A 27,492-nucleotide genomic window follows, 5' to 3' on the forward strand; every position below is an offset into this window, starting at 1 on the left:
AACAAGGTGACCCCCATCTCTCAATTGCAGGTAGAGAAACCAGTTGAACTTTGGAGTCATGCTGGATCTCAAAGGTTGGTGTGGAATGGAATTCTCCATCGCCTTGTAGGCAGGGAATTGAATTAGGAATTGGGAAAATAGAATGGAATGGAATAGGAATAGGATAGAATTAGAAATGAATAGAGTGGAATGGAATAGGAATAGGATAGAACTAGAAATGAATAGCATTAGAAATGAATGGAATGGAATGGAATTCTTTATTGGCCAAGAGGCTAAAACGTATCAAAACTATTAAACCAAGTGTGATTGGATACACAAGGAATTTGTCTTTGGTGCATAAGCTCTCAGTGCACATAAAAGAAATACATTCCTCAAGAATCATAAGATACAACACTTAGTGATAGTTATAGGATATTTCTAAATAAGCAGTCAAAGTCATACTAGGAAACTAAAGAAAACAATACAAATTGTAAAGATACAAGCAACAAAGTTATACTCATAAGTGAGAGGGGATAATAGGTAATGTTGTGGTTAGCCGGCATTAAGTGAATTAAGTGAATATTAAGTGAATCTCACCACAGTTGATACATTAGTAATCCGGTTGTTAAGTGAATCTAGCTTTCCCATTGACTTCACTTGTCAGAAGCACAGGGGATTATGTAACCTTAGGAGGCACCAACAGCCATAAGGATGAGCCAGTCACCAAATTCAATCACGTCATCATGGGGAAGCTACCAAGGTTGTAAGTGCGAAAAAACCCCCAGTCATGTCGCTTTTTCATTGTTACCATAACTTCAAACGGTCACTAAATGAACTGTTGTAAGTCGAAGATTCGCTGATTACATGCCTATCCAAAGAAGTGGAATTCTGCATTTTTTGAGAAGGCTTACTTTATTTTTTTATTTTTTTCCCCGTAGTGGATTAATTTGAAAAAAATCTATCCAAAGTGCTTGTCTAAAACCCGCACAATCATTTCTCTTTTCTGCTTAAATCAAGCTGCAAAGAATTTGACGGTGCTATCAATAAAAACTGTAAATAAATTTGTTGTACCATAAGCTCCAAAAAAAGCAATGCCGAGTTAGCTATTTCAACGAAAGCCCCCAAAGAAGAGAGGACTTTCCTGAATATCATATATAGGATCACACTGCATCCTACTTTGTTCGCCGCAATGTAAAAAAAGACATTGAGACTCTGGTAAGAGTGCAGAGAAGAGCAACAAAGAGGATTAGGGGACTGGAGGCTAAAACGTATAGAAAATGGTTGCTGGAATTGGGTATGTGTAGTTGGATGAAAAGAAGGAATAGAATAGAATAGAATAGAATAGAATAGAATAGAATAGAATAGAATAGAATAGAATAGAATAGAATAGAATAGAATAGAATGTAGAGTACGATAGGATAGGATAGAACAGAATAGAATATAGAATAGAATATAGAATAGAATATAGAATAGAATATAGAATGGAGTAGAATAAAGAGTAGAGTAGAGTAGAGTAGAGTAGAGTAGAGTAGAATAGAATAGAATAGAATAGAATAGAATAGAATAGAATAGAATAGAATAGCTATTGGAATGAAGAATAGGAATAGATTAAACTAGAATAAAATAGAACAGAACATAATAGAATTCTTTATTGGCCAAGTATGATTGGACATACAAGGAATTTATCTTCGGTGCATAAGCTCTCATTGTACGGAACATAAAAGCTATAACTGATAAATCATGGGTGACATGATAGCAGTGTTCCAGTATCTCAGGGGCTGCCACAAAGAAGAGGAAGTCAAGCTCTTCTCCAAAGAGGGCAGGGCAAGAAGCAATGGGTAGAAACTCATCAAGGAGAGAAGCCAACCTAGAAAGAACTAAGGAGGAATTTCCTGACAGTTAGAATAATTAATCAGAGGAACAACTTGCCTCCAGAAGTTGTAAATGCTCCAACACTGGAAGTTTTTAAAAAGATGTTGGATAACCATCTGTCTGGAGTAGTGTAGGGTTTCCTGCCTAGGCAGGAGGTTGGACTAGAAGACCTCCAAGGTCCCTTCCAACTTTGCTATTCTCATTCTAAGGTCAAAATCTGATCAGCGAGATACTGAATATCAGTACACCAAAGAGGGCTTGGGTATTAAAACAATCCATCATATACATCGCGAAGGAAAATAGCATAGACTCTCCAATACAAAGAGACGATTTTTTTTTCTTTAAAAAATAACCTTTTTAGTTATGTATCTCTTGCTGTTGAACTGAAGAGGTTCAATTTTGTTGATTTAAGTTTTTCTTTGGAAAAAGAAAAGAAAAAAGAGCAAAGGGCCCGCAAGAAATGCATGGAGTATGCCTGTATCTGATCTTGGGGTGAAGAGAACCAATTTAAATTGGGATGGCGTTACATCCTCCGTGGAATAACAATGCTCCGTCTTGCTGCTGGTTTCTTCGCAGGCAGAAAAGAAGCTGCAGAAAAGCTACGGTGTCCAGCCAGACTTCAGCTGGTCAGCTGCCCTCGGCCAGGAGACCAACCCTCACGGAAGGCTGGGCTCTGGCAGTAGTTCCAGCCCATGTACGCCAGCTTTGCAACGAGCGGCGGTGGCCCAGGTGGGAAATCCTCTTCATTTTGATCTGACAGGGGAGATAGCTTGGTCATTCTTACCATCCCTTTTATGAGAAAGATCTACACCAAGGGTAGAGGTGGTATTCAGCCGGTTCTCACCGGTTCTCCAGAACCGGTAGCAAAAATATTGAGTAGTTTGGAGATCCGGCAAATCCCACCTCTGACTGGCCCCGCCCTGATCTCTTCTCTGCCTCCCGAGTCCCAGCTGATTGGCTGGGTCTTCTTTGGTTGCCCTGCACAGGAGAATGGAGCTGGAAAGCAGGTTAGTAGGCTGGGGAGGGAAGGGAAGGGGGATTTTGCAGTATATCCTTCCCCTGCCATGCCCACCAAGCCACACACCCCATCTATTCTCTGCCTCCCATTGAGTCCCAGATGATTAGCTGAGTCTCCTTTTGTTGCCCTGCACAGGAGAACGGAGCTGGAAAGCAGGTTAGTGGGGTGGGGAGGGAATGGGGATTTTGCAGTATCCTTCCCCTGCCACGCCCACTAAGCCATGCCCACATGTAAAAAAAATTTGAATACCACCACTGACCAACGGCCCCCAACTCTTTGAGCAACAGGGGCCGGTTCCATGGAGAGAGGTTTAGTCTTGTGTGAGGCTCTAAGAACCTGCCTGTGTTCCCATGCCTGGGGGCACTGAATATGTCAAGGTCCCCCTTTTTCCTGGCTTTGTTGTTGATGGCTGCTAGACCTATTTATTTAAGATGCTATTTTTATTTACTGTATTTAAAGGTTTTTAATTTTTGTGTGTGTGTGTGTGTGTGTGTGTGTGTGTGAGAGAGAGAGAGAGAGAGAGAGAGAGAGAGAGAGAGAGAGAGAGAGAGAGAGAGAGAGAGAGAGTTGTAAGCTGCCCAGAGTCATTGATTGAGATGAGGAGGAAGGAAAGAAGGAAAGGAAGGGGAGGGAGGGAGATTATAATGTAGATGGAAGGAAGGATTTTTATGAGGGAGGAAGGAAGGAAGGAAGGAAGGAAGGAAGGAAGGAAGGAAGGAAGGAAGGAAGGAAGGAAGGAAGGAAGGAAGGAAGGAAGGAAGGAAGGAAGGAAGGAAGGAAGGGGGAGAGAGGGATTATAATGTAGATGGAAGGAAGGATTTTTATGAAGGAGGGTGGGAGGAAGGAAAGAAGGAGAACGAAGGAGAAGGGAGAGGAGGGAGAGAGGGAGGAATGGGGGAGAGAGGGAGATTATAATGTAGACAGAAGGAAGGATTGTTATGAGGGAGGGGGAAAGAAAGGGAGGGAGGGAGGGAGGAAAGATAATTGGCTGCAGATAGATTGAATGGTGCATTCCCACATATGAGAACGGAATCACTTGTGTGTAGCATGTAGTTGCGTCCTGATCAAAAGGCTTAACCAATAACTAACCAAGCCTGTTGGAATTAAAGGTGGTGCATTTTTTTCCCAATGTTTACTGGTGCAAAAGTAGGGGTTTTTTTTCCCCCAAGCTCTCTTTTAGGATGGATCTATCCTTAAATCCACTACTAGCATGATTCCAAATTCTTTCCAGATCTGATCTGTTTTATTTCCTCTGCCAATTTAGAGTGTATTATTATTGGCTACAATTGCAGGAGGGAAACGTAGAGAACGTTATTTACTACCCTTCCTCAACTTCTTAAGACAGCTCTATTGTAATAGGACAATCCTTTTTTTTTTTTTTTTCCTTAATCCAATCTTTGGGGGCTCCTAAGAAGCCACGTCACCTGTTTCCTTCCTTTCCAACATCAAGATTGTGACATCCTGTCCTTTCCACCTGCTTGGGTAATTGTCAGACCTATTAATCACTTGTCTCCTCCACCCCAACGCCAGCTTCGTATCTCTTCCCTTTTTGCCACCCTCTCCCAACAGACAGAGCGGTCCAAATACAGCATCCACAGGGCTGGCTTTGATTGAGATGTTCCAGGGTTTGTCAATACCGCGTTGTTCCTCCCAAATTGATACACCTGATTCTGAGCAACTTCAAGTTTGCTCAGATTTGTCTATGGAGATTCTCAGTTCTCCAGGTCATGGTTGTCCCAAAGGTGCTTTTTTTTTTTTTTTTTTTACAAGAGACCACTAAACTTTCTGGTTTTTCTCTGAAGACATTTTGCTTCTCATCCAAGAAGCTTCTTCAGCTCTGACTGGATGGTCCTTTGGATTTGGACTTGAGTCAAATGTTTGCAGAAAGGGGAAAACAAACTCAAAAGGCCGTGTGAAATAAAGCCATCTTATTTCTTTTATCTCATCTTTCATTCGAAAGAGCAGGCGTACAGCCTTGGAGATAAGAAGGATGTTATGGCTCCTTAATCAGTTGCAACTCAGGGGAGAGAAATGTCGGCCGGTGAATAAAGAATACCTCTCTTGAGAAGTGCAGGATCCTTCCGGCCAGACGAGAATCTGATGGAGAAGCCAAATGAAAGGCTCTGGCCACAGGCTCTCCTCTCGTAATTCTGTCAGGGATCTGTGATGTACAGAATCCCAGTGAATCAAATTCACTGCAATGGGGGCAAGCAGGGTATCCTGCCCCTGGTGGAGAGTGACTCTGAGGGAGAGGAGGAACAGCCAACAGGGAGTGGAGGTGTGGCTCCGGAGGTTGTGGAGGAGGCTGGGGAAGGGCAGAGGCCGACTGGGCAGTCAGAGGAGGACCCAGGCCCATCCCCTCTCCATCCTAGGGCACGCAGGGAGGAGAGGATAAGGGAGAGACGTGGTCTACTTGGGAGGAGAGAGCCTTGATCCTCTTCATGGGCTGCAGCTGTGACAACTGAATAAGAGGACGGACATGCGTATGGGCGAACGCTGGAAACAAAGCGTGGAAATATCTCTAGCTTATGGTTCCTCTCTGAGTTTGGCATCCTTCCCAGTGTGTGTTATCTATGGGCGTCCTCCAGCCCTTATCTTGCCTGGTTTGTGTTGCTTTTTTCCTTCTTCTTGTAACTGTTTGTGTGGGAGTTTTTTTTTTTTGTCTTCCATCAAGAATATTCGCAGCTTGGAAGCAAAGTGAAGGAATAAAAGGGGCTTCACCTGTTTTCTGTGACTGCGTTTGTTTTGTATTCCCCCTCCGGGTCATCACACAGGGTTGGGAAAAGACATCAATCGACGGTAGGGTTCCCGAGCGAGACTTGGCCTTCTTCTCGGGCGTAAGACAGATGGAATTATTTTTCCCCCATCCCTTCGGTTACTCCTGCCCTACGCTTCTTTCTGATGGGGCTGATTAACAACATCGTGGAGACCCCAACCCTGATGTGTTACTGCCAACCGATGCATTTGCGGCTGAAAGTTTTTGGTGTGGAATTGGACAGATGGCTGTTTTCCTTCGAAATAGTTCTATTAGGCCTTGTTGTGGTTCGCCGGCAGCCGGTGTGGATGGCAGAGGTTTCCTCCACAGCCACCAGAGCCACACTTCCACTCCCTGTCAGCTGTTTGACCTCCCCTTTGAAATCAGATTCCAACAGGGGCATGGCACCTAGTTACAATCTCTGCAAGTCATCAATGGAATGCACTCTCAATTCAAACTCCTTCCCCCCGCCCCCTTTCTGTTGGCCATTTTAAAATGGGCAGAGAAATGTTTTATGAGTTGACAAGGAGATTGGCTCGACGTCCTCATCTGACAAACCTAAGAAGTGGGCCATAAGTAGCATTTCCATCAGATTCCCTGCGATGTAAGTCTCTTGGCCAGGCCAACAGCTGTGCTTCTGGCGGCTGCCAGTTTGATTTACCAAAATAGACTCCATGATGCCGTAGTGTGTATCTCGTGGCTCTCTGTTTATAATCCACAGTGTGCCACCAGCGGTTTCTTAAGGAGTGTGTTTTTATTTTTATTTTTAAAAATTGAATGATAGGGTTGTCATCATCAGAACATTTTTCTCGACTTGCTTTCCTTCTCCAGAGTGAAAACCTCCGAATGAGTCGGGATGTGTCTCATGGCAGTTTGCTATCTGATGTCGCTGTCACACCCCTGAGTCCCAGTCAGGATGAGGTGTTTTGGAGTCTGTCTCAGACTGAAGAACAACCCCCAAAGGTAATGAAATTTTGGAAGAACCGTCAGAAGAAAGAGATGATTTAAAGTAAGGGTGCATTCTAGGAGGTCCGTAACTAAGAACTATCACAATATTTCTGGGCCATCCCATTATTTTTTTTCAAAATACGGTCCTGTGGCAAGATTTTCTAGCCCATAATAACTCTGGATACCCCTGACAGCTATAATCAATAAACCAGCTTTAAACAATTCCATGTTGGGTCTTGTAGACTCCCTGTTTTGTTTTTATTTTTATTTTTTCCCCTCTTGGAGGTCTTTGCTGGGCAAGTTTAGTGTGGTACCCATTTAACAGATTAACAGAGTTGGAAAGGACCTTGTAGGTCATCTAGTCCAACCCCCTGCCCAAGCAGGAGATCCTACACCATTTCTGACAGATGGGAGTCCAATCTCTTCTTGAAAGTCTCAAGCAATGAAGCTCCCACAAACTTCCGAGGGCAACTTCTGTTCCATGGGTTGATTGTACTCACTATTAGAAAATGTCTCCTTATTTCCAGGTTGAATCTCTCCTTCTTCAGTTTCCATCCATTATTCCTTGTCTGGTCTTCAAAGGTGCCTTGGAAAATAGCTTGACCCCTCCTCCTATCTGTAGTAGCCCCCTCAAATATTGGAAGACTGCTATCCTGTCTCCCCTGGTCCTTCTCTCCACTAGACCAGCCGAGCCCAGTTCCTGCAATCATTCATCGTATGTTTTAGCCTCCAGTCCCCTCATCATCCTGGTTGCTCTTCTCTGCACTCTTTCTAGAGTCTCCACATCTTTTTTATAGTATGGTGACCCTAAACTGGATGCAGTATTCTAGGTGTGGCCTTACTAAGGTCTTCCATCAAATAGCCAGGGGAATTCTGGGAGTTCAAGTCCACACACCTTAAAGTGACTGAGGTAAAGAAATGCCGATATAGACAGTACTACAAAAAAAAAAAATTGCAGATGTAATCAGTTCTGACTTTCCTGGGCTTTTAATCTTTATAGGTTCCTCAAAGGACAACCTCTACGTTTTACACCAGAGATCAGTGTGGGCAACAGAGTTTCCCTTCGAGGTGGGTGCAATTCCTTCTCCTATCGATCTGCATGCAGCTGAGCAGTTTGTAGTCTTCGAACAAGCGTAGCTTCGGTCCAAAGTTCAAGAGTCCTTTGCGAGCCAACAATTCAGAATTTCAGCAGGACCAAACTGTCTTCTGCGGGAGCCTATAGTGTGAAGACTATAAGAGAGGGATGGAGGGAGGAGAGGGAAAGAGAAATGGAAAAAAGCTAAAGGTGAAAGCAAACCAGTCCTGGAACCCAAGAAAACTGCTTTGTTGCCATTTCCAAGACCTGAGCTTGATTCATTGACATTTTTTTGTTTTTAGCTAGAAGGGGGAAGGTGGTAACTCTGTTCTGATTTAAATTTTGTTCCAAGTCGGGGAAGAATTTGAGGATTGTAATTCTCACCTGACATTTGAGATGAGCATTATAAGCCTCCAAGGGTAGTATTTCCAAACCTCTGTGGTCTCTGCGGGATTTTTTGATAGTTTTAATGGAAATGTTGTTATTGTGGTTTTAGACACGTTAGTCTGGAATTGGTTATCTCTTTGAAGTATATTGTAATATGGAATGAGTTTTTATAATGTTAGTGGCTGAATGTAATCTCTTCTTTCTCCTTGCCCTTGTTTTCTTTCTCCTCCACCTTTATCTCCTCCTCCTCCTCTTCTTCTCATCCTCCTCCTCCTCCTCCTCCTCCTCCTCTTCTTCCTCCTTCCCTCCTCCTCTTCCTCCTCCTCCCCTCCTCCTCCTCCTCCTCCTTCTCCTACCACCTTCTCTTTGTTTTTGTTTTTGTTCCTGTTCTCTTCCCTCCCCTCCTCTTCCCCACCTTCTTCCCTTGTTTTCATTTTTTTCCTTCCTCTTCTTTCTCCTCCTCTTCTTCCCCTTGTCATTCCTCTTTACAGCTCACATCAGCCACTCCTGGGGGATCCGAAAGCGAAATCCAATAACAGCTACAAAGATTTCAATGGCAACAAGCCAAAGGACTTCAAGTCCCAGCAGAACAGCCAATTGATCTCAGGTAATTTTTGAGTCACGCTGTAGACTATCTGGATGATCCAACCAGAATTTAAGGTTTCCCATGCCCTAGGAAAGAGAATGTGGGAAAGCAAAGTTCTAGGAGAGAAAAGGTATTCTATTACTTATGTTTGCTTGCTAACTGCTTTCCTCATGCTAGCCCCATCTTACCATGACTTTATATGTGAGTGGGTGAACATCTGCACTCTAGATGTTTTTATTAACTGCAGGGCATGCTCAAATCCAGAGAGATGCTGTTGGTGTTTGCAAAGAATTAACTGGTTGTGATTTTTTCTTCTTCTCCATCTTCAGCCTTGGCCTTTTATTTCACCCAGCAAGATATGTAAATTTGTCAGTCAGAAGAGCTGGAGGGTTGCCTTAAGACAGGAAGGAGAATATTTCCATATGTTTTACATATGGCATGTGGCAGAAATGCTCGGAGCTTGGATGGAAATGAGTCAGTGCGTGGAGGAGACAGAAGATTAGGTTGGTGGGATCTTGAGGTCTCCTGGGCTCTGAAGTCAACTGGTGACTTCAAATAATCCCTCCTCTCCACCTAACCCAGGTCAATCCTGTGTATATTTTTGTGTCTGAACCCCTTTGAGAGTCTGGGAAAACCTACAGACTCTTTCTCAGAAAAATATACTTAAATGCATTGGTTAGAAGACCAAGCTACAGACTGTGTGACAGAGGAAAACAATGATACTCAAGCATAGTCAAGCTATTCTCTAAAGCAGATAGGACAAGACACAATGGATGGAAACTCATCAAGGAGAGAAGCAACCGAGAACTAAGGATAAATTTCCTGACAGTGAGAACAATTAATCAGTGGAACTCCTTGCCTCCAGAAGTTGTGAATGCTCCAACACTGGAAGTTTTCAAGAAGAGATTGGACAACCATTTGTCTGAAGTGGTGTAGGGTTTCCTGCCTAAGCAGAGGGTTGGACTAGAAGACCTCCAAGGGCCCTTCCAACTCTGTTATTCTATTCTAAAATATTTTCTAAAAACAACAAATATCTTCATCAGTTCACTGAGCCAAGGACAAAATAATGCCCTTTTTAGGGTATAATAATTTTAGAATGTGAGTTTCATTTTAGTTGATAAGTGTTTTTTTGGAGTGCAGAGGCCATAAACTTACTTTTTTTGCTTAATGAAAAACTAAATTTCCGTTAGAGGTTAGTAAAAAAAATTTTTTTCCTCTATCCAAGTTCAGGGAACTTCTTAATTTGTTGATGGAGCCCAGGTTAGGAACCATTGTTTTTAGCATACCTTAGCTAAGTTAAATTTGCTCAGAGTACTCTCTTTTGAAACTTATCTGGTTTTGCACTCTAAAATGTCCTTGAAATAGCATAGAGGAGTTGTAAAATAGCACATTGATATATATATATATATATCAAATCCATTTCATAAAACACAATAGCTTAGGATGAAAGAACCCAGTGAAGTTTCTTTGTGTTCTTTACCAGTTAAAGTACAACAAATATGTGAGACACAAAACGCATCTGTTTGGAAGTGAAGAGCAGTTGAACTGTATTGCTTTGGACAATTTGCTAGCAAGTGGTTGCCTGGGGCAATCTATAGACATCTTAAGATGCAGTGCTCTTATTTAAATGATTAAATAATATGCATGCATCAGTAAATATTTCTCTTTACAACCTCCAGAGTCCTCCAGAATAGACAACAGACATCTCCAGTCCTGTAAGAAACCTGAAAATACATCTCGTTCAGGCCAAGTTTCAGTAAGTTTTTTTCTCCTTATACCTTCTAATTCTTCTACGGTTCCTGCTACATTATTGTTCTTTTCTGGTCTCAAGGTTAATTTTGGTACTCCTTTTCTTTTAGTTCCATTAAAGTTCTTTTCTTTTCTTTCTTTTTTATGGCTTCTACTCTAACCCCTAATGGATGCCTTTAAAAATATGTATCTTTAACATGCTTCTAAATGCATCAAGAGGTGCTACCGAATCACTTCCCTACTGCTATGTCCATAAAGTCAACTAATGTCCATAAAGTCAACTGCATGTCCATAAAGTCAACTAATGCAATCCTGAGTTGCATTAACAGGGGGATACAATCAAGATCAAGTGGGGTATTAATACCATTCTATAAAGCCTTAGTAAGACCACAGCTAGAATACAGCATTCAGTTTTGGTCACCACACTATAAAAAAAGATGTTGAGACTTTAGAAAGAGTGCAGAGAAGAGCAATCAATATGATTACGGGACTGGAGGCTAAAACATACAATGAATGGTTACAGGAACTGGGCATGGCTAGTCTAGGGAAGAGAAGCACCAGGGGAGACAGGATAGCAGTCTTCCAATATTTGAGGGGCTGCCACAGAGAGGAGGAGGGGGTCAAGCTATTTTCCAAAGCACCCGAAAGCCATACAAGGAATAATGTATGGAAACTGAACAAGGAGAGAGATTCAACCTAGAAATAAGGAGAAACTTTCTGACAGTGAGAACAGTCAACCCGTGGAGCAGAAGTTGCCTTCAGAAGTTATGGGAGCTTCAACATTGAAGGCTTTCAAGAAGAGACTGGATTGCCATTGGTCAGAAATGGTTAGGGTCTCCTGCCTGGGCAGGGGATTGGACTAGATGACCTACAAGGTCCCTTCCAACTCTGTTAATCTGTTACAACTGAAGTCAACCTGGGCTTGACTGACTCTTTATCCTTCGTCTCCATCTGTTAATTAATCAAATTAAGTGTCCACTCTGTTTACCTGTCTTTTATCAAGACCCAGAGGAGTTTTGTTTTCATTGTGCTTTGCTTGGTATGATGTGTTGGCTGGTTCAATGTTTCTGAATATTCAGAAGACGGGGTTTCGGTGTTGTGCCACACAGGACAAGTTAAGGCTTATTATGTTCCTTCCTCTTTTATTTGAGAGAAGAATGATGGAGAATCCATCACGTGAGAACATCCCACTTGGTTAAAACAAGTGTCTTGATGGGGATTAGCGTAGTGGCACTCTCAGACAAGATGTCGACTCTGAACATAAGGACTTCCTTTGAAGTCATGACGTTGGATCATCAAGTTGATTCTGAGCTGCTCTTCAGAGCTTCAGAAGGCTCTTCTGAATTTCCCCGAGAAAGCCCAGCTCTTCTGAATCTTCAAAAGAAAACACCAGTCCTTAAATATCTGAAGGGAGACTTTCATTTAAATACAAAGATTTGTCATTGGCATATCCTAAATCAGTCCATGGATTGATCTGGAGACCAGCAGGGAGCAAAGGGATGAACTCAAATCATGAGGAATGGTGAGGTGACTACAGATAATCTTTGACTTAGAAAAGTTTTATTAGTAACCGTTTGAGGTGATAATGGACCATAAAAATGGAGGAACAATGGGTTCATGTAATGACTGTGATGTTTGTTTTATGGCCACTGCAAAAGTGGATAAAATCAGGCCTGGTTACATGGTGACACACTTTACAATTCTCAAGGCTTACAACTCAAATTGTGGACTCAGAGTCATAAGTCAAGGACTACCTGTTCGCTTAAAAATGGGCCTTCCCAAATAAGGGTTCTGTTTGTTGTCAAATATTTATTGTATTTTTATTTACGGTAGCTTGCATTCCAATCTATTTGGGATTTTTTATCCTGAAGGCCAAGATGGAAATACTTGTAATAAATCACGATTAAAAGAGAGGCTAGGAGAGACAGAGAGACAGTAAAAGTACCGTATTTGCCAGCGTATAAGACGACCCGGCGTATAAGGCGACCCCCACCACCACCGGAAACGCCTCCAGAAATCCCGGGGCTGCAGCGGCAGGGCAGAGTGCCAGGGCCGTGGGAAGAGCAGTAAGGCTGCAGCCTCGGGCGGGCGAGGCGGCGGGATGAAGCGGAAGCGGCGCAGGGGATCCAGGAAGCCAGAGGCGCCTTCGCTGCGTCCAACAAGCATCCGAAAGCCGGCAGTGGATATACCGGCGTATAAGACGACCCCCCACTTGGAGGCATGTTTTTCGGGGCAAAAAAGTCGTCTTATACGCCGGCAAATACGGTAAAGACTTCTTTGAGGTTAGCTCAACTCCTAATCCTTTCATGGCCAGGCCAGACAACTTGTTCTTGCCAACATTGCAATATTTTATTTTATTTTTCTATAACATATAAATATTTATAATAAAGGTATGTATTTAAAGGTGGCTTAGATCAGGGGTTGCTTTGTGTCAAGGCCTCGTACATGCTCAAGTTTACAAACCACGTTCCTCTCATTCGTAGAGCCCAGCTTTGTGGAACAAGGAGAAAGTTGGCAGCTATCTGCTCCGGAAGTCTCTAGAATATTCCTCCTCCAGCGACGAAATCTGCAGCAGCGACGAGGATGAGGAGGGTGATGGACACATAAGGTTGGTTCTCCCAATCTTCAGCCTCCAGCTGGGAGGTATATCTTAGTTATCCCGTGTCAGCAATGAAGCCATTTTTGAAGGATGCGTAGTTTTGACTTCCCACCATGATTTTACTGGGATGTTAATAGAGCTTGGTGCTTACGGTGGCTTTGACTCTGTTCTTTTAATCGATTGATGGTCTGCTATGCTTAATCTTTTGTTCACCCTCCAGAGTTCCACAGGTAGAAGGGTGGCTACACCAATTGGATTGATAAATAAATGAAAATAGAATGGCGTTAGAGGAGTTTTTGACTTACAAACATTTGTTTGGAGCAACAATGGCATGAGAAAAAAAATAAAAAGTAACATGACCAGTTTTCACACTTATGACTGTTGCTATATGATCAAAATTTGGACACTTGGCAACTGACTCGTCTTTATGACGGTGATAGTCTTCCAGGACCACACAATCTCCATTTTGTGACCTTCTAACAAGCTGAATCAATAGGAAAGCCAGATTCACTTAACAACCAGGTTACTAACTTATTACATGCGACGATTCACTTAACCACTGAGGCAAGAAAGGTGTTCTGACCCAAACCTTGTTCCAAGGAAACAAACACCAAATGGAGGTAACAGCAAAACCTTTTAATGATTCTTTACGAATTCCGTTCCTTCCCGGTTAAAAGGCTGCTTTAAACTAATTGTCTCGGATAAGAACAAGCCTGCCAAAGTTGTGCAAGGCTGCCAAGAACACAAGATAAAGTTACTAAGAAATATTTCAAATACGAAGAGTTTCCAAACACCAACCAAGATAGTCTGAACATCCACAAGGCTTGAGTCCAAAACCTCTTCGCTTCCTGCAAAGAACTCCGGTTTCTCAGCTGGCTTTTATCTCTTGAGGGAGGGGCAGCCTTACTCCCGAGTCGCCCATGCTGCTGCAGCTGCTCTTGCCTTCGAGCAGCCCTGGGTGCATGTGCACTGGGCACAGGCTCCTCGGGGGCCTCTTCATCACTGCTGCCAGCCTCCATCACCTCCAAAGGCAGCACCCCACTCCCTGATGGTCCTGGCCCCATCCCTGCATCATACGCAGGCCCCTCATCTGAGTCCTCGCTCTCCGAGACCTCAGCTGTCTGCACCTGCTGCTGGCGAACCACAACATAAGGTCATAAAATGGGAGCAAAACTTAACAAACGTCTCACTTAAGAACATAAATTTGGGACTCGATAGTCATCATAAGTTGAGGACTACCTGCATTACATTAATAAAACATACGAAGAACAGCTGCAGGTTTTGGGTTTGGCTAGTCTAAAGAAGAGAAGAGTTAGGGGTGGCATAATAATAGTATTCCAGTATTTGAGGGGCTGCCACAAAAAAGAGAGGGATCAAATTATTTTCCAAAGCACCAGAGGGCAGGACAAGAAACAATGGATGGAAACTAACCAAAGAGAGAAGCAACCAAGAACTACAGAGAAACTTCTTAACAGTGAGGACAATTAACCAGTGGAACAGCTTGCCTCCAAAAGTTGTAGGTGCTTTATCACTGGAGGTTTTTCAGAAGAGTCTAGAAAGTCCCTTTTCTACTTAAGCAGGGGGCTGGACTAGAAGACCTCCAAGGTCCCTTCCAGCTCATTCATTCCATTCTATTCTATTTCTTGACTCTGCTTTCTTGTTGGCCTCCACGACAGTTTTCATCTGTTAAAAAAAAGGGGGGGACACGAATCCCTTAAAATTCCAGAGTGGAAATATCAGCAAATGCCAGAAATGATGTTTTGCTGTGCATTTTTTTATTATTTCTGAATGCCTGCCTAATTTCCAAAAAAAAAGAAAAAAAGAAATCAAATAACTTCAGTTCAAGGAGATAGGGATGATCAGATGTCCCTTGTCCCCCCATCATATCTCAGATTTGACACATATTCCAGGTGGCGTCGGTCCAAGATTAGATACGATGAACGTTACATCTTTTAATTCCCAGGCGGAGGGTCCTGCAATTCCGAGCGGCATGTATTTGGATGCGGCTTTCAACGGGTTTGGGTTTCCTTACAATGAGCCCAGCTGTCGGTTCTGACCTTTCCTTTTTGGAAATAGCTGCCTCCGCACAGAATGACGATGAATGCGCTCTTTCAAAGGTGCTCGCACCACCATTTGCAAGCTGCCCATCTGGGCATTACTCGGAGGAGACGAGGCTCCGCGTGATCAGAACGAGATAGGATAACAAAATGTGCCAGGTCTTTTTTGGGAGAAAAGCTTGAAGTGGGCAGGGGTGGGCTTCAAAAATTTTAGCAGCAGGTTCTCTGCCCGGTGGCTGGGTGGGCGTGGCCTAGTCAGCCTCCTGCACCAAAGCAAGGAGGGGGGGTGTTTTTTGTCCTCCCCGGACTCCGGAGGCTTTCTTTGAGCTTCCAGGAGGGTGAAAAAGGGCCTTCCCGGGGCTCCAGAGGCTCTCTGGAAGCTGGAAACGGGCCCATTTCTGGCCTTCCTGAACTTCTGGGAGGCCCATTTTTCACCCTCCCTGAGCCTCCGCCGTGCCCTGCACTTACCTGCATCCAAAACGGGCCACGTGGGGGACTCCTAGGAGGGGAGGAGCGGGGAGGGGTGGTCAAGGCCAGCCAGGAGTGGGATTTGAGGGTTCTCCGACCTGCACAGCAGAAGCTCCCGAACCCATCCGAACCCCCAGCAGCCCACCCTTGGGTGAGGGGAGATGAAAGGAGAGAAACACCATTTGCTTAAAAAACTTCCAAATTTATATCCTGGGGGAAAGCAGAAGTTAAATATGAAATATTATGCCTGTCCTGTACGGAGAGTTCTTGACGTACAATATAGTTGGTTGACTGGTCATTCAGAGTTACAACGGCACCAGGGAAAAAAGGGACTCAGGATCACTTTTCACACGTAACGACTGTTGTAGCATCCCCAGCTGTCTGCAAGGAATATCAGTCCTTCCATCCTCCACCATTCAGTCAGAGCTGAAGAAGTTTCTCGGAGGAGAAGCGAAAAGCCTTCAAAAGAAAAAAAAGAAAAAGACAGCCCAGTTGCCTCCTGAAGAAAAGTACTTTTGGGATATGAATGATTCTTGGATGCTGCTGTTTTTTCATGTTTTTATTGTGTGTGTGTGTGTGTGTGTGTGTGTGTGTGTGTGTGTGGTTTTCCTTTGGCGTCTTTCTTGGAGGGTCTTTTAAAAATGCATTGATTTTCCTCTCCTTCTCCTGCGCTAATTGGAATTTGTTACTAGGCAACTGCTCGGCAACGGAGTGACCGGCTTCTCAAGGGCAGGAGTTGCTGACGGGATCGAGCTGAAGTCTCCCTGCCTTGTAGCGGATCGCCAGGTAATTCTTTGCTAGGGTTGGGAGAGGAATCCAGTGGATGGGTCCCCCCAAATTATTAATAAGAATAAGAATAAGAATAAGAATAAGAATAAGAATAATGGAAAAGTCATGTTCCCTTCTGCCCAGTTAGCGACTTAGCCTCACTCCCTTTTTTTCAAGTGTCTGCTCACATTTTGGTTGTACAAATTGGCTTTCCTGATCTTTGAGAAGAATAGAATAGAACAGAATAGAATAGAATAGAATAGAATAGAATAGAATAGAATAGAATAGGAATAAGAATAGAATAGAATAGAACAGAGAAGGAAGGAAGAAAGGAAAATAGAATAGAATAGAATAGAATAGAATAGAATAGAATAGAATAGAATAGAATAGAATAGGAATAAGAATAGAATAGAATAGAATAGAATAGAATAGAATAGAATAGAATAGAATAGAATAATAAGAATAGAATAGAATAGAATAGAATAGAATAGAATAGAATAGAATAGAATAGAATAGAATAGGAATAAGAATAGAATAGAATAGAATAGAACAGAGAAGGAAGGAAGGAAGGAAAATAGAATAGAATAGAATAGAATAGAATAGAATAGAATAGAATAGAACAGAGTAGGAATAAGAATAGAATAGAATAGAATAGAATAGAATAGAATAGAATAGAATAGAATAGAATAGAATAGAATAGAATAGAATAGAATAATAGAATAGAATTAGAACAGAGAAGGAAGGAAGGAAAATAGAATAGAAAAGAGTAGAGCAGAGTAGAGTAGAGTAGAATAGAATAGAATAGAATAGAATAGAATAGAATAGAATAGAATAGAATAGAATAGAATAGAATTAGAACAGAGAAGGAAGGAAGGAAAATAGAATAGAAAAGAGTAGAGTAGAGTAGAATAGAATAGAATAGAATAGAATAGAATAGAATAGAATAGAATAGAATAGGAATTAGAATAGAATAGAATAGAATAGAATAGAATAGAATAGAATTAGAACAGACAAGGAAGGAAGGAAAATAGAATAGAAAAGAGTAGAGTAGAGTAGAGTAGAGTAGAGTAGAGTAGAGTAGAATAGAATAGAATAGAATAGAATAGAATAGAATAGAATAGAATAGAATAGAATAGAATAGAATAGAATAGTACCCTTTTCCCAGTGCCTTCAAACAGTCACTAAATGAATGTTGCCAATCGAGAACTATCTGTAGTTCCTTTTTAGAAAGCTATGGGAAGATACAGGAAGGAAACGATGGAAATGAAACAAGATAAATAAAGAGCAGTTTCTTCTAAAAAAAAAACAAAAAAAAAACCAGGACAAGCACATCTATCCATATTTTCTTTAGATTCGGTTCCCTTGGGGTTCACACTTTGAACAAGCACACTAAATCTCCATGTTAGCCAGATCTGATCCTTTGGCTTACGGGAATTAGAATAATCAGATTAAAAGCAAGGGAATTATGAAAGGTTATGAAGTCAGCTTAAATGCTTGGGAGGACAAAGTTTCATTGAAACTTCTTTTAGACCGTTCAAAACCTCCCCATTTTTTTAAAGGAAAAGAAACACCTGTGAATGTTGTTGCTGGATTTGATTTACGATCAAAACTAGGCCGTTGGTAGGCCAGGTAATTGTTCAGCGAGTTGCGTTCTATTTTATGAACTTTTCTTGCCATCATTGTCACTGCTGTTTTTAAACAAAGCACATAATCGAGAAGGGAGTCTTCGCAACTTAATGACTGCAGCGATTCGCTTCATCATCATCTTCTTTTAATGACCCCATAATCCCTTGCGGGTTGGAGTCTAGGCAACCGAATGGAGCTGATTGTTTCCTGGCCGGATGCCCTTCCTGTTGCCAATGTGGAGTTATATTCAGTAGATATAATCTCAACATGCCCAGAGAGAAAAATATCTGCCTCTACCTAGGATTGAACTCGCAGCCTCCTGATTGTGAGACAAGAACTCTACCTCTAGGCCACTGCACCACCAGCGATTCACTTAACAACTGGTCATATAATGGGGACAAAACTCACTTAAGAACTGCCTTGACTAGTGACATAGTCTCTGTGCTCAATTTTGGTTGTAAATTGAGGATTACCTGTGCATCCTTCTCTTCTCCATGTTTCCATATTTTCCCAGTGAGAAAATCTTGGCTTTTGAAAACTTCGTGTCACCTCTGGATTCGTGCTGGCATCTGCCAAGCTTCCTCCCAGCCAGCAAAGTCCATGGCCGACAGTTTCCCTCTTCTATGCTAGCAACAAACCATCTTTTTTTTCAGTTCTGGCTTCACATTTGCTTGGAGAGGAAGAGGCAGCATCCCATTATCTCCAGTTGCATCCCTCTTGGCTCTGCAACCTTTCAGGAATTGCCAAACTTTCAAATCCGAAGCTCTCATGGGATTATAAAGCTGAAAGGATTCAAATATTTTCCAAACCACAGTCGGGACTGCAGCCAGGTTGTTTGTGGGTTAAGACGCCAAGCCTGCTTCGACCCAAAACAGTTCCATTCTAATAAAACCCAACGTGCTTGCAGGCCATTTTATTCTTTACACATTCCAATAGAAATAAAAGCTGTCCCAAATCTGCTTCTCCTGTCATTCAAGGCACCCCATCAATACAGTCTGAAGAAGGTTTATTTCTACTGCAAAAGAAATCCAGGATGGACATTTCTTTGATTTCATTCACAAAGGTTTTGGGGAGAATAAGTGGGCCCTAACTCTTGCTGCTTTCTCAAAATTTGACACGGAAGACTTCTCTTTAGACTCATAGAATCCTAGAGCTTACCCAGCAAATTTGCCTTCTAAGTTGCTATTTTTCCTTTTTTTTTTCCCGACCATCAGCTGTTCTGCTGTGCCAGGAGATTTAGATTAGCTAGAAAGCAGGAAACCATTGGACTTTTTGCTTCTAGCTAATCTAAAAGCAGAGCTGAAGCTTTGTTAGGACTGAATCTTCTATTTTCCATGCCGACTCAGGTAGAAGATTGCAGATAGATAGATCTCTGAGTGAATCTGTGATTCTGTGATTCAATTAGGCCACGCCCACAGAACCGGTTGTTAAGAAATTTTAATCCTACCCCTGCCTCTGTGTATTGGTTTGTGTGTGTGTGTGTGTGTGTGAGAGAGAGAGAGAGAGGTTAGATCAGATCTCTCTCTCTCTCTCCCACCAATATTAGCAAGCCTCCATCAGTCAAAATTCATATTAGTAGTCCCTGGGATTTAAAATTACGAGTTTGATGGTCCCTGAGGCCCAAAAGGTTGGCGACCCCTGTTGTAGTCCAAGCCCCCTGCTAAAGGCAGGAGACTGCATATCATCCTGGCCAAACGGTTGTCCAATCTTTTCTTGAGCACTGTTCCATTGATTAATTGTTCTCATTGTCAGGAAATTTCTTCTTAGTTTAAAAAAGAAGAGGAAGAAGAAGTGGAAGAGGAAGAGGAAGAAAAGAAAGTTCTTTTTCTTATGGCTCATTCCAAATTTTAAGGCAGGGCTTCCCAAACTTGGTAAATTACACCAAATTACGAAAAAAGTTTTGTGTGTGTGCGTGTGTGTAACAACACACAAATCCATCACCTAACTCGGGGGTCTTCAGACTTGACAGCTTTAAGACTTGTGGACTTCAACTCCCAGAATTCCTCCTCCAGTCATGTTAGCTCAGGAACTCTGGGAGTTGAAGTCCACAAGTCTTAAAGTGGCCAAGGCTGGAGACCCCTGCTTTAAAGCCCATGTTGTCCAACAGCATCCCATTTGCGTCACCATATTGTTGTATTCCATTCCCCTGATCCACAGAGTGTTGACTTTCCTCCCATAATCTGATCTCCATTAGCTTTGAGGTAGGACAGAGATTTGGACAAGTTTCCCCACCGCTACATATAGGAAGGAAGGAAGGTGGAGAATGGAGGGGTGTAGAACCCTTCCCTAAGCCTGCTTGCAACTTAGTGGTTCAGTTTGTTCTTTGGTGCAGGATAATGCTGCGGGAAAATATGGCTGTGACGCTCGTGAAGAACTCTGGAACATGAACAACCAAAATTACCTGCTGCCCGACCTCCTCCAACAGAGTCAGATTCCAGCAAACCAAATGAAAACTTCTGCTCAAGAACTTCCAAACAATCCTCCTGCTAACCAGGTTAAAGTTCTTAAACCAGTAACAAATGTTAAAAGGATTTTTTTAAAAAAGGGGGGGTCAAACGATGAACTTCTGGTTCTGAGGACCACCATATCCTGTGTTGTTGCAATGACGAGGCAGTCGAGGTGTTTGATCATGATCACATGAATCATGATGACTTTATTGGAGTCTAGTCCTGTATTTATACACATTTTTAGTAATCCTCTAACATTGGTTAACTTTGGTTGTTGCTCAACCTTTGTTACTGTCTAGCATAGTAATTAACACAATTAATTATCTCTAGTTAAAGTGTAACACGTTTACTTCCTCTCTCTAATCCTTCTTTGCATTAGTGATTTTGTTTGTCTGAGTTGTATTTGCTTTTGTCCTTATCTGAGGTTTGCCATCAAGATAATGACTTTCCTGCAATTACAACTCTACACTGTGTGTGTATGGGGAGAAGTAGAAGGGACATGAGTGTCCAATTGTCTAATAGTTGTACAGCTCTGCAAAAATGCAAATCAAGATGGGCCCCCAAGAAGGGATGCATCTGGGTCACCATTGATGAGAGAGTCCATCCATGGGAAGCTGAAGGAGCAGTAGTGGGATTCAAATTTTTTTACCACCGGTTCTGTAAGCGTGGCTTGGTGGGCATGGCAGGGGAAGGATACTGCAAGATCTCCAGTCAGAGGTGGGATTTGCCGGTTCTCCGGACAATTCAAAATTTCCCCTACCGGTTCTCCAGAACTGGTCAGAACCTGCTGAATCCCACTTCTGTGAAGGAGCTATTTTGCTTTGGATATAGCCGGGAGGTTGATCAAATCTACTTCCTGCTCCTTCCCCTTAGTCTGTTATCCACATCCACTTTTTGCAGAGGTGGTTATTCAGCCGGTTCTGACCAGCTCTGGAGAACCACTAGCAGAAATTTTGAGTAGTTGGGAGAACCGGCAAATCCCACCTCTGACTGGCCCCGCCCCCATCTCTTCTCCGCCTCCCATTGAGTCCCAGCTGATTGGCTGGGTCTTATTTTGTTGCCCTGCACAGGAGAACAGAGCTGGAAAGCAGGTTAGCAGGGTGGGAAGGGAATGGGGATTTTCACGCCCACCAAGCCACACCAAGCAACGCCCACAGAACTGGTAGTAAAACAATTTTGAATACCACCACTGACTTTTTGTATGTAAAGGTGAAGTAGAAAGTGTTGGGGTAAATCTCTTCTATCATGCTCCTAAGTAGAATATCAATTGTGATCTTTGCTCATTGTCATGTCCCTTTCTCACATCATCCCGTTGGGCTTTGAAGGACCTTAGCTGGATTGACTCCAGTTGCTGAACTCTTTCCGACCAGCAAAAACAGCAGCTCCATTTCAGGACTGCACCCCAACATATCAAACACAAATTATCTGAGATCTCACAGGGTGACTATTTGCTTCATCATATCCAGCCCATAAGCTGCAGCTCTTGAATCCTGGCAGTAAACAATTGGAGGTATATCCTTAATTTATTTTTTATTTTTAATAGCAGGCACTGAATGCTGACAGCACCCCTTCCAAAAACAGTTCTTCTTCTACATCATCTTTTACACCCTTCATTGATCCTAGACTTCTCCAAATCTCGCCTCACTCCAGTCCAACTGGACCAAACTGTGGTTCCCGTGAGTATAGCTAAGGTCATCCTTGTCTCTTTTACTAAGTGGGTGGAACTATAATTTCCTGGCATCCAGGATGAGGTCAAAGCTCAGTGGTTAGAATGTAAGTCCCTGGAATCTGTAGAGTTGGTTGAACAGACCATCAATGTTAAACTCCATGTGGGGTGGGCTAGACCAAGAAGCAAGAATTGCCCCAATATCAGTGGGGCCAGAGCTATTCTGGAGTAAATGAAGAACTTGAAAACTGTGATAAGAATTGTGGGGTTCTTGGTTGTTTTCTTGCAGACTTTTCATTACCCAACAAGGTAACATCATCAGTGCTAGAAGGGAGTGGGGTTTGCTTTCATATTCTGTGCTTCCCGATCCAGCTGTTTTTCTCCGGGGTAGTTCCTAAATTAGGGTATTGTTTTCTGTTTGATTGTTTGTCTGGGATTAATCCCTGCTTACCTGGGTGTTGGCTGCTGGATAGTTCTGTTTTAAACAAGGAGCAAATCCCACTTGCATCTAGCACTGATGATGTTACCTGGTAGGGTCATGAAACACATGTGCAAGAAAACAACCAAACTCAGAAAACACTAAGGACCCCAGAGTTCAACTCTGAACTACAAATATTGTCTTTTGTCAGTGGTGGGACTCATCTCCAGGGGGGATGAGTCTGCCTACCAAGATGAGGTGGACTGGTTGCTTTCGTGGTGCGGAGACAATAACTTGTTCCTCAACACCAATAAGACCAAGTAGCTTATAGTGGACTGTAGAAGGAACAGATCAGAAATCCAGCCCTTGCTTATCAGTGGAGACTGAGGGGAGCAAGTGGCCAGTTTTAAGTTTCTGGGTGTTACCCTAAAAGAGGACCTGACCTGGGGTGCCCACATTGCAGCCCTGACCTGGGGTGCCCACATTGCAGCCCTGGTCAAAAGGGCCCAGCAGAGATTATACGACCTGAGGCTTCTCAGAAAACAACAACTGAATGAGAAACTGCTGGTGACCTTCTACCGCTGCACCATAGAGAACATTTTAACTTACTGCACCTCTGTATGGTTTGCCAATTGCACCGGGGCAGATAGGAAAACAATCCAGAAGATGAAGGTCATTGCCCAAAAGATCATTGGTTGCTCTCTCCCCTCTTTGGAAGAGCTTTATAGCTCCCACTGCCTTAAGAAAGTTCAAAACATTCTCAAAGATCCATCTCATTCTGGGCACCCTTTTTTTAAACTATTATCATTTGGCAGACGGTACAGAATATTAAAAACAAGCACAAATAGGCTGAAAATCAGCTTCTATCCCAGGGCAGTAGCTCCTTTGAATTCTACTGTATAGTGCAGTGTTGTTGCAGTGTTGTGGGTTTTCGGTTCAATGTGTGGAGTGTGAAGGATGTGTGTTTGTGTTTATTTTCATGGTCATGATGTGCACTGGTGTTTGATTTCGTTGTACGAGGTGCAATGACAATAAAGTAAACTAAACTAATAAGAATGTCTGAGTTATAGGGAAATATTTAAGCAGAACCTCTTTAAATTATTTGAAACGCTTCTTCCTGGATTTCTTGCCACCTGAACTCAGGTGTCATTTAGGAGATAGTTGCCAACAGCCTCATTTTCTATCTCTTGATTGTTGACATCTGTCTCTCTTCCATTCCTCTCCCTGCCAGCCCACCACATGTCATAACCATCATCGTAATTCGTAACCCACCCTACTCTTATTAGAAAGTAGAATATAGATGCCATGTACCTGTTATGTCTCACCTTTCTTTTTTCCAAAAAAGATGAAAGAGTCCAAACTCACACAAACACAGGCAGGCAAGCTGACTCAGCCTTTACAGAGTTAATCCTTTATACTGATAATGTCCTTGGCATTCCAACACACTCTGCCTGCCAAGTCCGAAATGAAAAGAAAAACTACTCATTGAAGATTCCAAAGCAGACCACAAAAAACAGTCACAACGAAACCTGGAAGAGAAGTAAACTTTGTCCCGTACAAAGTTTCCGGAGAAAACACACCCACTTTTATCCCCTGTGGGGTGTGTCTCAATGACTCAGCTCACTCTCTGACCCTCCCACGCCTCCTATGTTGCAGCTCACATTTCTTCCTACGACGCTGCATAGGATCAAGCCAACATTCGTCCACTTGACTCCCTGTCAGGGCCTGCTCCGATATGTCTTCCTCCTGATTAATCTCAAACTGTTCCTCTCGGTTGTCTGATGAAACCTGAGGCATTATCAGGGAGGAGGGCATTGCCAGAGAGGAAGGTCCTGGGGAGGAAAGCATTCCCAGTTCCTCCTCCTCATCTTCCGAGTCCTCTTCCGAGTACCTTTAGAGATGTTCAAGCCCAACAGCTATGTTCATAAATCTTCTCTCTTTTTTCTTCCAGCGTCTAATGTGAAAATGGATCCTCCTAGCCGGCAAAATACAAGAAAAGGTTCTGTGGTCAATGTGAACCCTACAAATATCCGGCCGCAGAGTGACAGCCCCGAAATCCGCAAATATAAAAAGAAGTTCAATTCCGAAATCTTGTGTGCTGCGCTGTGGGGTGAGTCACCTGGTTTGAAGCAGAGGCAGGTGGTTAGGCAACAGGGCCAGTTTTTTGCCCTTTCAGACAATGTAGGACACAGACTTTTGAATGTAGAGTTCAAATGTGCCCCTATGTTGCCTCGTGTCTGCTCAACCTGGTTTGGTTTGGCCTTAGTACATTGAGGTATCCATGGTTTGATTGTGAACAGATCCAGGCATTGTGTTCTACTCAATAAACTATGGCTAAGCCATGGCTTAGTATAATATCTGGATACAGTCTTGGTGATAGGGTGATAGGAGAGGTGGATGTTCAGTCAAGGAACTTAGTGCTCCCAGGTCTGGAGCACAAAGAGCAGGGGGGAAGATATTGCACTAAGAAAATGATTCACTTATTTATGTCTTTATTATATCTTTCTTGAACTTCAACAAGATGTTGCTCTACAGAGTCCTTGCTTCTTTTTCTCATGTAAAACTAAGAAAGGAAAGGTTTTGTGCACCCATTGTAAGCAAGAACCTTGTTCTGACCCAGTTCTTCAAATGTGACAAACCCTCTGACGTGAACTTAAAGATTCCTTCAAGTTTCTCTCTCGGCACAGGCTAACAAGCCAGAAGATGAATAGTTGTGTGCCAGACCTATTCATCTCTGCCCCCTGCCTTTTATCCCCAGAGGTAGGGTAGGGCTTCGCTAGCAGCAGTGGCTCTTCCATCCCAAGGACTGGCCCATAGATTTCCACTGCTCTCCTCTCCTCTGCCTTCTGTGCATCCACGCGTCAGGCACTGGGCCCAGCTGTTCCTCTTCTTCCTCATCAGCCACCTCCAGACCTGGGGCTGTTGACTCTCCATCTGAGGGCTGACGGACAGCCCAAGCTCCACCTCTGTCTGTTTCTCTCTCTCTGCCAGCTCCATTCCCTCTTTCTCCTCGGAGCTCCCAGGTTGCCTTGATGCTAACCCTGACTCCCACACCTCCTCCTCCTCCTCTGATTCAGCTGCTGGAGGGACCGGTGGCCGACAGGCCACAACAAACCTGGTCCTCTCTCCATCTGGTGGAGGCATTGAGAGTGGTGAAGGAGGTCTGGCATCTCCTCTCAAGGTGTCCATTTAGACACATCTACTTCCCTCCATTTTGGAATGGACTGAGGGCATCAGCTGATGGCCACCATGGGTTCCTACCAGGGCTGGGCTGCTGGGGGTTCGGGAGAGCTCCTGGGCTAAGATTCTGTGCAGTTGGGAGAACCCCTAAATCCCACTCCTGTTTGGCCCCACCCACCCCACCCCGCCCCTCCCACACGGCCCGGAAGTTCAGCAAGGCCGGAAATTGGACTGTTTCAAGCTTCCAGAGAGCCTCCGGAGCCGGGGGAAGGGCAAAAAGCCCCCCCCCCCGCCCGGCTGTGGTGCAGGAGGCCAACTAGGCCACGCCTACCCTGGCCACACCCACTCAGCAACCGGGCAGAGAACCCTTTGCTGACATTTTTGAAGCTCACCCCTGGTTCCTACCTCAACGTTCAATATACCAAAAGCGGGACTCCACTCTCAGTTGTTTCAACATTACATTCTTGTGGTTCTCCACCGGCTTTCATTTTTCATCTTTCTGACATCAAGCGACAGGCTTCACGAAGCCGGCACAATATTTTGCTCGTGCCTTTCTGCTTTGACTTAAGTCTTAAATGAGGAACAAAATAAACGAATGAAAACGCCAGGAAAAAAAATTATCCCAGGAAATGTAAATTTGCAGTTTACAGCTCTCTGGGTTTCGTTTGATGTATGTTTGGAAGAGGCCAAGTTTTTAAATTAGGAACAGAACAGCATAGCAAAGCTGGTTAATGATGTGTGTGCTGAGGTGAAGAACGCCATCTTCTTATCAGCCTCTTGCTTGGAGCTTCTTTTGCCTCCCCACCCTGACCCACGATACACAATTCTTCCATTTTGTTTTCATTCTTTCCATCACAACTTTCCTTATCAAACCTATCAACAGGGCCCAACCTAATGGAAGCCTCGTCTTCTTCAGATGTCTGTTTGAATCAGTGGAACAGCTGGCCTCCAGTAGTTGTGAATGCTCTAACACTAGATTAAATTTATATTTACTGACAAAAAAGTAAAGGGAGATAGTATAGATCTATTTCAAGCTATTTAGCTCTCATCAGATAGCCATACTCTTTCTGGAATTTGAACCTGGGCTGCTTACATATTGTTATTATTTGCAAAGTCGTGTCCAACCCATCGCGACCCCATGGACAACGTTCCTCTAGGCCTTCCTGTCCTCTACCATCTTCTGGAGTCCATTTAAGCTCATGCTTCAGTGCTTCAGGGACTCCATCCAGCCCCCTCCTCCTCTGCCCTCCCCTTCTTCTTCTATTGCCCTCCATCGTTCCTAGCATTCGGCTCTTCCTCTCCAGGGAGTCCTTCCTTCTCATGAGGTGGCCAAAGTCTTTGAGTTCCATCTTCAGAATCTGGCCTTCTGAAGAGCAGTCAGGGATGATCTCCTCTAGGACTGACCGGTTGGATGGCCTTGCAGTCCAAGGGACTCGCAGGAGTCTCCTCCAGCACCAGAGTTCAAAGGCCTCCATTCTTTGGCGCTCAGCCTTCCTTACGGTCCAACTTTCACAGCCATACATTGCAACTGGGAAAACCACAGTCTTTGACTCTACGCATTTTGGTTGGCAGGGGGATGTCTCTGCTTTGGAGTGTGCTGTCTAGATTTGCCATAGCTTTCCTCCCCAGGAGCAAGTGTCCTTTAATTTCTTGGCTGCAGTCCCCAGCTGCGATGACCTTGGAGCCCAGGAAAATAAAACCTGTCATTACCTCCATTTCTTCCCCCTCTATTTGCCAGGAATTGAGAGGGCCGGATGCCATGATCTTAGTTTTCTTAGTGTTGAGTTTCAAGCCAACTTTTTCACTCTCCTTCTTCACCTGCATCAAGAGGCTCTTTAGTTCCTCTTCACTTTCTGCCATGAGAGTGGTGTCATCTGCATATCTGAGGTTGTTG

At 43.5% G+C, this 27,492-nt stretch overlaps 1 protein-coding gene across 3 annotated transcripts in view; it reads left to right on the forward strand.

Moving 5' to 3' along the window:
• NRK (Nik related kinase) overlaps window positions 1-27,492 on the forward strand; it is a 93,048-nt gene that overhangs the window by 43,454 nt on the left and 22,102 nt on the right. For 2 of the 3 annotated variants that reach the window (XM_087972202.1, XM_087972204.1), the window contains 10 exons: window positions 2,428-2,580; window positions 6,456-6,587; window positions 7,573-7,640; window positions 8,526-8,641; window positions 10,300-10,376; window positions 12,853-12,977; window positions 16,186-16,279; window positions 20,220-20,381; window positions 21,878-22,010; window positions 24,370-24,528. In XM_087972202.1, coding sequence (XP_087828328.1) covers window positions 2,428-2,580; window positions 6,456-6,587; window positions 7,573-7,640; window positions 8,526-8,641; window positions 10,300-10,376; window positions 12,853-12,977; window positions 16,186-16,279; window positions 20,220-20,381; window positions 21,878-22,010; window positions 24,370-24,528 — 1,219 coding nt within the window. The remainder of the gene's footprint in view (window positions 1-2,427; window positions 2,581-6,455; window positions 6,588-7,572; window positions 7,641-8,525; window positions 8,642-10,299; window positions 10,377-12,852; window positions 12,978-16,185; window positions 16,280-20,219; window positions 20,382-21,877; window positions 22,011-24,369; window positions 24,529-27,492) is intronic. The other variant, XM_087972203.1, reaches the window with a different exon arrangement.

The sequence above is a fragment of the Notechis scutatus genome, chromosome 10, assembly GCF_049901735.1.
Source record: "Notechis scutatus isolate UNSWTSFEM ecotype Mainland chromosome 10, rNotScu1.2, whole genome shotgun sequence".
Taxonomy (NCBI): domain Eukaryota; kingdom Metazoa; phylum Chordata; class Lepidosauria; order Squamata; family Elapidae; genus Notechis; species Notechis scutatus.